The sequence below is a fragment of the Artemia sp. Qi Xiang Cuo genome, chromosome 15, assembly GCF_049724085.1.
Source record: "Artemia sp. Qi Xiang Cuo chromosome 15, ASM4972408v1, whole genome shotgun sequence".
NCBI lineage: Eukaryota > Metazoa > Arthropoda > Branchiopoda > Anostraca > Artemiidae > Artemia > Artemia sp. Qi Xiang Cuo.
The window spans coordinates 19,378,444-19,390,498 of NC_142808.1; the positions used below are offsets into that span (position 1 = coordinate 19,378,444).

General features: G+C 35.1%; 1 protein-coding gene across 3 annotated transcripts in view; it reads left to right on the forward strand.

The window, feature by feature from the left end:
- LOC148943419 (tRNA-queuosine alpha-mannosyltransferase) overlaps positions 1 to 12,055 on the forward strand; it is a 137,866-nt gene extending 125,811 nt beyond the window's left edge. For all 3 annotated transcript variants that reach the window (XM_089101367.1, XM_089101368.1, XM_089101366.1), the window contains exons 4-7: positions 2,288 to 2,455; positions 8,261 to 8,479; positions 9,702 to 9,956; positions 11,793 to 12,055. In XM_089101367.1, coding sequence (XP_088957493.1) covers positions 2,288 to 2,455; positions 8,261 to 8,479; positions 9,702 to 9,956; positions 11,793 to 12,018 — 868 coding nt within the window. In that variant the 3' untranslated portion in view covers positions 12,019 to 12,055. The remainder of the gene's footprint in view (positions 1 to 2,287; positions 2,456 to 8,260; positions 8,480 to 9,701; positions 9,957 to 11,792) is intronic.

A 12,055-nucleotide genomic window follows, 5' to 3' on the forward strand; every position in this document is an offset into this window, starting at 1 on the left:
CAAGCCAAGGCCGTATCTAGGGGGGGAGGGGATTCGTAAAAACGTAAAAAAATACATATAGACAATTGTCTGATCAGTTTTTTTTCTGTAGCTCCCCCCCCCCCCGAAAAAAATAACTCGCCCCAAACAGAATCCTGAGTACAGCCTTGGATGAACCCCAAGGTTTCTCTTAGAAAAACAATTAAAATATGTGTGAAAGATAGACTTGGTCTTATCCTGGCATTTTGGTATTATATTATTTTCAAGCATCAGACCCTTTTTCCACATAATGTGTCGTCCGATTCTCTGAACATGTTTGGGTTTGCGCCCTGGTGACTGCAAAGCTACTTTGTTTTTCGTGGCATGAATATGAGGCAAATTAATCATCATAAGGTTTGAATTAAAAATAAATGTTCAAATCATGTACCGAATCAAGCCTTACCGAAGTCATTTTAATCATTCTTCAGTTTGATAACCATGGAGTAAAACATAGAAAACAATAAGAGTAAAAAAAGGAAAAGAAAAAAATGTAGTAAAGATTAACGCTCCTCCTCTATAGGTATCATATCACACTTGCCATAATTTTAGCTACAGAGATGACAAATTTCTTTATCCGCTTTATTTTTATCCGCTTATTAAATGTTCTTTTTAATAGGCACCTTTTGTTTAATCCGTGTTCGATTCTTTTTTGGCAAATACTTCAGAATTTTTCCGTTTTTTCTTTCATTTTCTCCATATCGTCTGCCATCTAGTTTTATAACAAAGATGGAACATTTTTCGTGCAAGCTATTAAGCAAATAATGTTGAAAATGATGATAAAAACGAACTTTAAAACTAATTTTAACAAGCTAAACAAAATTCAGGTTTATTTCTTCATCTGGATCTTCTGGTATTCTTCCAGATATGATGTATGATGTATTGAAGTTATGTCTGTTAACATCAATACTTAGCTGCAATGACAGAAACATAGCAGACACTTCGTTTATCTGCCGCCTACAGACACTAATAGAGGCGTTTCTTGCTGCAAAACGGAAGATGATCCTAGCCCCAAATATCCTTGGATGAGGAAAAATAATCTTGTGATGATATAGTTAATTCCTGTAGTTCTTGGAGGTCTGCAAAGAAGAACCATTTTTTGCAAAATATCCAGGATTGTAGATGAAATTTACTCAAATTAAGGTCTGTCAGCAATGAAGCTCTTTCTCACAGGAAACATAAGACGTCCTCTTCGCTACTCAATTGCAACCTGACTGTTTCCGCGTGCTGCAAATGCTCTTAATAAGTACTTCAGAGTCTTTCCTTCTGCAGATGTCTCACCCGAGGAAGCGGTAAGAGACATTTCCCTAAGAGATCAGAACTTTTTGTTTTTCTTTGCAATAAAAATGAAGCTGGTTATCTAGAGTAATCTAATTGAAATTCGGTCTATATATCCGATGACTTAAATGCAACCCTCATCCCAAGAAATTCTTCCTTTGGTTTCAGAGCCCATAGTGGATCTGATTAATCTGTCTCTTGCGTCAGGTATATTTCTTGAAATGTTCAAACTAGCTAAAGTTATCAGATTGAATAAAAAGAAATTGGCACACTGGTTTCAAATTACAGACCGATTTGCGTTCTTTCTATGGATTCAAAAATACTGGAAAATGTCATGTGTAAGAGAATCATTTCCTTATATATACCACTTGGCTCGTGCAAATTAGCCTAGACAAAGATTTTTGTGTCCTAAATTTCTTCTTAGTTTTTACGGAGGTTTTCATCTTCTGGTTTGCATAGATTACCCCACACCCGAACCTTACCTGGTTGGAAGGTATCACTATGTATCAGATAAAGGTTTTCTTCCACCACCTCTGCAAAAAAGATCCTGGCGATTCGATCCTGTGTGGCATTTCTTAACAGAATTTGTTTAATAAAAGTTAACCATTTGAAAAGCCTGCCCTCAAATACTTTTTGTATACTTGCTAAAAAAAAAGCTATACTAAGCACTTCACAAGAGAGAAGAAAAATTATGCGTTTAAATATTATCAAGTCCAACGTTGATCAAGCTCCGAGCAGAATAAATTTCCCTAAAACTGTTCAATCCAGACGTTTTCGACCCGTTTCCTCCATGGTTGCTATTTATTCCCCGTTTTGTACCCGCACAGAAAGGCGTCGAAGCATTTTTGTAGCCTTTGTAACTAAGCTCCTTGATGATTGATCCCCATTCTCCTCTTAATTTCTTTGTAAATTTAGCCTTTTTGTTTTACTCCACTGTAACTCACCAGTTAATTTCCCTCTGTTAGGTTTAATCACATTCTCTTCTGCTTTCTAGGTATATGTTCACCAGCTCTGTTTTGAGTTTAGCAGAGCTGATAGGCCTGAGACCAGACCTAGGGAAGGCAAAGAAAATAGTTTACTTCCATGAAAATCAACTAGTATATCCAGTACGTGAAAAGAAAGAAAGAGACTTTCAATACGGTTATAATCAAATAACAACATGGTAAGTGAAAATCCATATCAAGTATCTAGGAAAAGAAAAACAAAGATTTCCTTCCGATAGGAACGACGACATTTTCAATATGTTTAGGTAGGCACATGCAGATTATTCTTGCTCTGTGGAGGGGGGAATAATGACAAACAATTATTTGCTAATTTGAATAAAAAGTCTCTAGAATATCATCAAAATTAGGATTTAGGGGGGCACAGGCCCACCTACGTGAGTGGAATACGAGGTAACACAAAGGAAACCCTCATTTATACTTCAATTTTGATAAATTATTTTGCCTTTCTATATATTTTAAGATTTTTTTTAATCTGATAGAGTAAGGTTAACACAGATATATGTAAATTACCCGTGAATTATTTAAAATCAAAATAATCAATATGTTTTCAGCTTCAGTGTCTAATAAATGAGCAACATATAAGCAGGTCGGAATTGAGACCATGTAAAACACTTATGCTAATCAAAAATTGGAGCCCTTTTAGAAAAAATATTTTGACGTCCATTGCTGGAGTGAGCAGTAAGAATTTTTGGACTATAATTAAAAATATAAGACTTCATAAGTAAGGCCCGTATGCTGAAAACCATGTTGTGACCAAGATGGGCCCAGGATTGCACAAAGCCTCCATTCATGGAGGTCCCAAGGACTTCTTGCTGTCCGGTTCTAAGCCGGCTTAAGCACTTCGGTGTAGACTTGAGAAGATAAGTGATACCAGTCCTGCACTGGAATTCGGGATCATTGCTCTTCCTGAGGCAAAAATAATTTCAATGATTTAAAGAACATGAAAATTGGAACTTGGAATGCTACGACATTAAAAAATTCCTATCGTATCGACATTTTGACTGACGATTTCAGACGATTTGAACTGGATTTATTAGGAATTTCAGAAACTCATATCCCAGGGGTAGGAAGCATAAAATTAGGTGATGTAGAATTTGTTTACTCAGGCAGGAAGGATGGAGTATATAGGCAGGGAGAAGGGCTCATGATGAATAAGAAAGCTGCTAAGTCTTGTTTAGGGTGGGAAGATATTATAGATAGGATACTAATTGCTCATTTTATGACTAGAAAGTTCAGGGTATCGCTAAAACTTGTATACGCCCCCTGAAGAACCGACTGACAGAGATACTAGTGACTCATATGAATTTTGACTTACAGTTACAGGAGCAAATAGACAGGATCCGAGATAGTAATATGGTACTTTTAATAGAAGATTTAAATGCCCAGGTCGGTATAAATAGAGATAGATGGCATCCCGGCATTGGTGGGTTTGGTGTAGGAAAAGAAAACAGCAATGGATACAAACTTTTGCAATTTTGTAGGTATAACAATCTAGTTATAACCAATACGGTGTTTGGTCATAAAATGGCTCATAAGTTAGCATGGTATTCACGTGATGGTAAGACAGCAAACCTTATTGATTATGTTATAGTAAACCGAAGACTGGCACGATCAATACAAAATACTAGGGTATATAGGAGCGCTGCTATTGATGTTAAAAGTAAAGATCACCATCTAGTAGTGTGTAGGATTATTTTGAAGCTGAAATTTCGGAAGGGTAACTACCTCCCGGGAAGTTATGATGGTGGTAGACTCCAGGATGAGAATTTGAGGGACAGTTTCCAGGAACAGTTAAATACTAACCTTGAGAGTTTAAAATTTGATAATATGGAAGATGGTTGGAATAATTTTAGAAAAATAATTTGTGAAGTTGCTGAGGGTGTCTTAGGGAAGAAAGCTAGGACTGCAGCTAAGAATATTAGTGAAAAAGCTTTATATTTAATAGAAAGGAGAAAGGACTTGTACAAGACTTATCCGAGTGATAGATCGTATGAAAACAAAAGAAATGTGAAGAAAGTGGAGAAAGCACTAAAATATGAACTAAGGAGGAGTGAAGTTGAGGCCATGGATAAAATTGCCGAGGATCTGGAAGATGCAGCTAGACGGCATAATAGTAAAATATTGTACTGGTACGCTAACAAATTGAGAGGGAGTAGTCAATCCGGACTTGGCCCAGTTAAAGATAGGAATGGGGTTGCAATTAGCGGTAAGGAAAAAACTAAAGAGAGATGGGCCAAACATTTTGAGAATTTGCTTAACCAAGATAGAGTTGCAGGAAAAGATATAGAGGAAAATGAAAAAGTTTGTGATACTTTGAATGTGAAGGAAGATTTGTTTTGTGGGGAAGAATTAGCAACAGTACTAAAAGTATTAAAGAATAATAAGGCTCCAGGTGCTGATAGGATGGTAAATGAGTTTCTTAAATATGTCGACTATGAGGTTAGAAATAAGTTACTGAAGATTATGAATATTATTTTTGAAAAAGGGGAAGTGCCTAACGATTTTAGGAAAACCTTAATTAAGCTACTCTACAAGAAAGGTGATAAAAGTGATTTTAGTAATTATCGAGGCATTAGTCTGGTCTATGTAGGTAGTAAATTACTTAGTAATATGATACTTTAAAGACTGAGAGATGCCGTATACAAATTTTTCAGAGAAGAGCAGTGCGGTTTAAAAAAAGGAAGAGGATTTGTCGCACACATTTTCACTCTTAGGTTAATAATTGAGAAGTGCCTGAATTTTCAAACAACGTTGGTTCTCACTCTTATAGAATATGAGCAAGCGTTTGATTCTGTTGATAGAAGAGCTTTAGTAAAGGTTTAATCCTTGCATGGTATACTAGACAAATACATTAAAGTGATTAGTGCTATGTACGAGAATAACACTGCTGTGGCTAAGGTAGGAAATGAGGTTAGCAGCTGGTTTTGTATTTAATCAGGAGTTAAGCAGGGTTGTGTTCTATCCCCCTTTATATACATTATTTTGATGGACTTTGTCATAAGGAGCACAGGAAAGGCAATGGGAGACCATGGAATCAAACGGGGACGAAAAAGTCTCCTGGATTTGGATTATACTGATGATTTAAGCATACTAGATGAAAGTGTGAGCAAAATGAATGAAGTTTTAGAGGTTTTGCGAGTTCAGGGTGCTAGAATAGGTTTGAAAATTAATGTTAAGAAGACTAAGTCACTAAGGCAAGGAATAAGTGAAGATGAAAAGGTGACGTTGGGTAATGAAAAGATTGATCAGGTGTGCAGCTTCACTTACCTTAGTAGTATTATTAGTAAAGATGGTGGGAGCAGTGAAGATGTGAAATATAAAATAGTCAAGGCTCAGGATGTTTTTTTACATTTAAAAAGTCTGGAAGAATAGGAAGATAAGCCTGCAAACCAAGATTAGAATATTAGAAACTACAGTGATGACAGTGGTCAAATATGGCTCTGAAGTATGGACGCTCCGAAAAGCGGATGAAGATCTGCTAGATGTTTTCCAGAGAAATTTCTTAAGGATTGTTCTAGGTACCCGCCTGACTGACTGTATTTCAAACAATAGGCTTTACGAAAAATGTGGCTCAATACCGCTCTCTAGGGCTATAATGAAAGAAAGGTTGAGGTGGCTAAGGCACGTTGTGCGGATGAAGGATGACAGATTGCCGAAGATTATTCTTTTCGGCCAACCATCTAGGGCTAAACGGAAGGCAGGTCCTCCCCGTCTGGGGTGGGAGGACGTCATAAAGAAAGATTAAAAGGAAATGGGAACTTCGTGGGCAGGTGTAAAGAGAGAGGCCTTGATTAGATTGTAGTGGAGGAAGAGAGTACTCAGCTGTATTGGCCTCAGGCGGATTGGTGCTGCAGTTAGTTTTTAGCAGTAATAGTAGTATTTATTTTAATGATGGACTTTAAATAGGAGATCCAAATTAAAGCGAATTTTTTCCGGTAGGCTTAAACATTAATGGAGCTCCTCTTTTAATACCTGTTTTTATATTTTCTTTTACTGCAAGCCGTGTCTCGCTCTTTAATATGTTACAGCTATTGCACTAACAATGATAAAACAACAATTTTGATACCAAAAGCACTGAATTCCAATCATTTCTGCAATTGAGAAGAGTTGAGTTGATATTTTATAAAAAAATGTAACTTAACATTATCTCAAGAGCAAAATAGGATACAATGAAAAGGATTAGGTCAATCCGCGAAACGAGGTTATATGTAGTTTAAATGGCCCAATGCGGGCCTCAAATATTAGTCTTACCAAAACTGTCACATAACGCCATATATCAATCAAAACATAACTGACATCCGATGTTTGATAATGGCTCGATTGAGAGTTGTAACCAGTAGTGACACAATCTAGTTTTTGTACTAACGGTGCTTCTTGAGTACAAAAATCCTTAAGTTAGCCCCGTGGTAGCTGAAATTGAACCCTGGGTCCTGTATTATCAAACTGATATCAATCCACTGTGGCGCTACAGACTAGGAGTGACACAAACAATAGGGTCTGATCGAGTTTTAAAGCGAAAAAGAAGCTTATAGCACTCGCGTCATAGACAGCACAGAAGTGGAGTTAAATTTAAAAAGAATAGAGACCCTATACCATTTATCAAGGAAACCATAGTACGGTATAGGCTGTTTACTCTGTTGCAATTTTACGAACAATTGTCTATTAGCTCACGTAAACAAGTGTTAACAAACAAAAATTTGGTTCGTGGAACAGTTTGCAGTGACATATTAACTAAGTGGAAAACTTAAATATTTTCAAATGTAAACGAAGAATTAAAACGCCTTTTCAATTTTAAAACAAGCATAAGAACGCAACAAAAAGGTAAGAAACAAAGTCTGTAAATAAAGATGTTCGTAAGTTGTTTTTTTTCGTTCATCGAATTTTCTGAATTTCGATCTAAAAACCCAGGAAAAATTTTCTCTGAGAATTCTCTATATTAAATTTCTCTACCAATTCCCAGTAACTATTTCCGGTTTGTTCATGGACTCGCTTTTGTCATTACAGTTCTTACTAATAATTTTTGCCAGGATGGTGAAAACATAACTAAACGGCGTTAAGGGTTGTCTTGCAACACCAACATGTTGTTCTAGTCTTATTCGTTAGCTTTGTTAACTCACGGAAGTTTCAACTAAAGTAATTTCCTACTTATTATTTGATCGTTCATTAGTTTCATCATAAAAAATTAATAAATTTATGAATCTTGACAATCGTGCAAAAGATTATGATCTAGATGAAATAAAATTCTGAAAAAAACAGCAACAACAAAATACAACGAAACGGAAGATAATGCATATACAGAAAGGAGAGAGAGAAATCTTTCCTTTATAGAAAAGGCACATCTATAAAAACTTCTAGCTGTTGCTCAGGGCATGTGAGGCACCTTATAATAAAAACATAAATATACAGAAACTGCTGTTTTGAGTCACAATTTCCCCGGGAAGAGGAATTAGAACAAGGCTTATGAAGTGCCTATTTTATCCCTGATCCACACCATTGTCATAACCTGTTGATAAAAAAGCCATACAGTTGTAACGTCACGGTTGTACTACAAAAGCGGAAAATTGAAGTTGCAAGACATTGGTTTGACACGTTTGGATCAACTCTAACTTGCTTTAAATTATTTTTTTTTTATCAATATTTTCTCTTTATTATTCTATGTATTTGCATCTTTTGTTGGATTCATCCTTCAATTAGGAAATATGTGGTTCCCAGCTTCCGTCATTTCTAGTTAAAACACAAATTATGTCTTAAATCCTAACTCCAAATAGTCAATCATAAATTTTATTCTTAAAAGTTGAACAAAGGTCAAACAGAGGAGTTACAACATATTGACAACATTTAACCATAACACGTTTGTACATATAATTAGTGTTATAGTTACCCCAAGTTTCACTATGACGTAGCCTCGGTTTTTCCCTGAAAAAAGGTGTATAGCATGAGTGCCATCTAATTTTCCAAAGTAGTCTTGTTGCAGATACCGTGGTTTTCAACTCAGAATACAACATGCAGAGTTTCTTACATTCTATTGTTCCATTTTTGAAGCTGATGCCAGACTACAGGATTAAGAACATACCAGAAAATATTTTAAAGAAGTCAATTGTCCTTTATTTTCCTATTGAAGTTCCTAGTTTACCGCCTTTGGAGAAGAACGGTCCACTTCATATTGTTTGGAATCATCGATGGTGCGTATTCTAACATTTTATTTCTTTTTATAATTGGTCCCACTTCCCTTCTATAATGATAGCGGGCATTTTGATAAATGACAAAATTGCAGCTGATCACAACTTACTATCAGAACGGAATGAGTAAAGATATATATCTCTCTAAATTTCTCCATTGAATTGACAAGGGATACAACTAAAGGAGATTAAAATAAAACAAAAATTACCGTAGGGTACTGAATTTTCTTATTTTTTACAATGACTAGGTGTTTTGATAAGGGGTTAATTTCCATTTTATTAGCACTTAATATACCCAGAAAGGGATTTTGGTCCTAAAGGCTTAATTTTCTAGCTATAGCTAGAAAATCTATTGGAAGCTAAAAAAAATATTGAATTCGAAAAAAAAGAACCTTTAGATATTTGGATAATCAAACAAGATTTTAGAATACCAATTGGATCATCAGAGTCAGTCCAAATACTTTATTATGATAGTACAGAAAAGGTTCACCCTACCTTTATTCCAGTAACGGAAAGTGACAAAATAAAATATATAATGTAATAAAAACCATTAACTAAAAAAAATAAAAAAAGACAGTCAACAATAACACAATAAGTCTATTGTACAATAGATAATAAACATGAAAAAAATGTACGTTAACATATTTTACAAAAAAACATTACACAATACTTTAAAACACTACAGCAGAGTTGTCAAGATAGTTCTAGGGTTGTGGAATCGAAGAAAAATTTGTCAGTACTCATGTCATGTTCTCTCTGTTGTAGGAGGAATTCAGTGCTCGCACAAATGAGTGCACCAAAAAGTCAATTTGGGGAAGGGACTGAAATCCAAATTTGGTTCGGAAGACGGAGGGGGGTTTATTTTTAAGAATTTTCCAAGCAACAGGAAACTAAAACAAAATGCTTAACAATTGAACAAACGAGCAGCATAAAGCTGTAAACTTTAAGCAAAATGCAAATCAAAACTATTGAAATCAGGAAAGTAGGCTATAAATTTTTTTGCAGCATTTGAGCCACATTTTTGTAAAACGAGAGTCCTCTGGGATGGAAGGGAGTGTTTCTGTCCATGAAATCCCTTGCTTACGTTGCTTGCATTGCCATGCTTGCTTTCCTAATATATTTCACAACATTCTGTACATGAGACCGAAAATATACGTGTTTGAAATTCGATTCGTATTCATCTTAAACAGTTATCACTTTTACGTCACTGGTTTTTCTTTTTCAGGGAACATGACAAGAACCCTGACGAATTTTTCAATGCCCTTTTCGAGCTGAGCGATGAGAAATTTAAATTTCGACTATCGGTGCTGGGTGAATCTTATGCCGATAATCCTTCAATGTTTCAAGAAGCAAAAGAAAAGCTTTCAGAGCATGTGTTCAGATGGGGTTACCTTGAGACTAAAGCTGAATATTTTGATACACTATTATGCAGTGACGTTGTAATATCAACGGCTGTTCATGAATTCTTTGGTGTATCAATGTAAGTCAATATATTTTATTTAAACATATGAAGTTTACTTTATTTAAACTTATACAAGCTCTTTACAGCGGGAAGTCGTCTAAACTTGACACTGTAGCACTCTTTCCGTATCTTACCGCTTAACTTCTGCTTGCTTAGACATAATTCCTCCTATGCCTGGAGGTAAATACGGCAGCAAGGGTTGACTTCCACATCGGACGACCTTGGGCCTACAATGCCCATAGCTCACGAGGAATGACTGCAAACCTGTCATTTCCTCTTCAAGAGAAAGGCGCGGCGTATTCTGTTGACTGCGTCTCCTCCACAGACCTGGAGGAGTCTAACACCAAACGTCGTAGGGGAGTCTTTCCTTGTCTCATGCAAGTAATGTGACCCGGTATCACCATCTTTTAAGCTGAATTTCATCTGTTATTTGTGATTGCTCGGAAATAGCTCTGATCTGGGTGCATTTTATTAACCCAACTAATTGAAAATATTATTCGTAAACTATTATTTTTAAAGCCAAGCCACTCATCATCTGTAACTTTTGAACACTCCAAGACTCACAACCATATGTCAGTACAGAGGTGACAATGCTATTAAACAGGTGCACCTTCAGCTCCAAGGATTGCTGCTTCCACTATACCCCAAGAAATCCACAATCCTTTTGTTAATTCATATTTGTTCATAGTCTACAACCATTTTTCGTCAATCCTATTACAATCATAGCGTATATGTTCCGTACCATATGTTTTCTAAATTGATCCAAATATTCATAATCTTATTCTTGCCGAAATTGAGGCGTCCTTTTTTTCTTACCTCCTCGCAGGCTATTTAACAAAAAAATATTAAGACTTGTCCATGTGATTAGAGTTGCTTTACTGAGAAACAGACTTGATGAACTAGATCTACTTTGTTCATGAAGAGAGGCATTTTGACGCTAAAACTAGAATAAATATGCAGTTATTGGAACGCTTTAATAGTTCTTTCAGATTCAGCAATCATTAACTCATAAAAATTATTCAAAGTAAATTGCAGTATCGGAAAGCCCATTTTGTCTTATCTCGGCCATATTATAGTTACAATTGTTCATAAAATCAAAATTAGGCATGACTGTTCCAAATCCAAAAGCCTTATTGCACGAGTCGTATTGGCGCAAATCTTATCGTTGGCACATAATTATATTAATAGTTAGCAAAATAAGCACTTTTTATGTTATAAGCGTAACATAATATTATATTAAATAATTAATAACAAATTAATAATACAAAAAAATAATAATAAGAATAATTAGAATAATAACATAATTACATCCGAGTTCGTAATTTGTCAGTTTGAACAATGTTCAGCTTTTAACCTTAAAATTTGTAAATGACTAATCAGAGTTAATTTTTCGAAATTAGAAAAGGTAGAAGATTGAAATAGTAGTTTAGTTCTACTTAATTTATGATGAAGCCCCCTCATATCCAATTCTCTTCTGATTATTATAGCCAATTTTTGACCCCTTCTCAGGGTTAAATTGTTCTCGAATTTTATAAACGAAAGTTCATTAAAATATAGTGAAAATACCTTATTAAAAAAAAAAAAAAAAAAATCTAATGAAAGATGAAAGATTTAAAGCCAAATTGGCTAGCGATGACAAAATATAGATTTAAATAATTGACGATTGTTAGTTTCAACATTATCAAACTTCTAAATATACGATTTGGCATTTATGAAATGGTTTGATTGTTGGTGGAACTTTATTTTCATTTGCAGATCTTTCAAAAAAGTATTTCAGAAATAATTAAACTTAATGTTCATCGTCAAAAAGATTTTCGATAGAAAAGTCTTTTTATCCCTTAATCTTTATTCCAGGCTAGAGGCTGCCGCTCTAGGATGCTACCCACTGTGTCCAAATCGTCTCGTTTACCCTGAAATATTCCCGAAAGAATGTATTTATAACACACCAAACCAACTTACAAAAACCCTCAAAAGATTTTGTAAGTTTCCTGACACTGTACGGAAGTCTCGAATGGATTGCCATCTAGATCGTTTTTCTTGGAGCACCCTTCGAATGAAATATTTAGAGTTGTTCTCCTAATCTTTTTTTGTTTTATATGAATTAATAAAACAGTTTC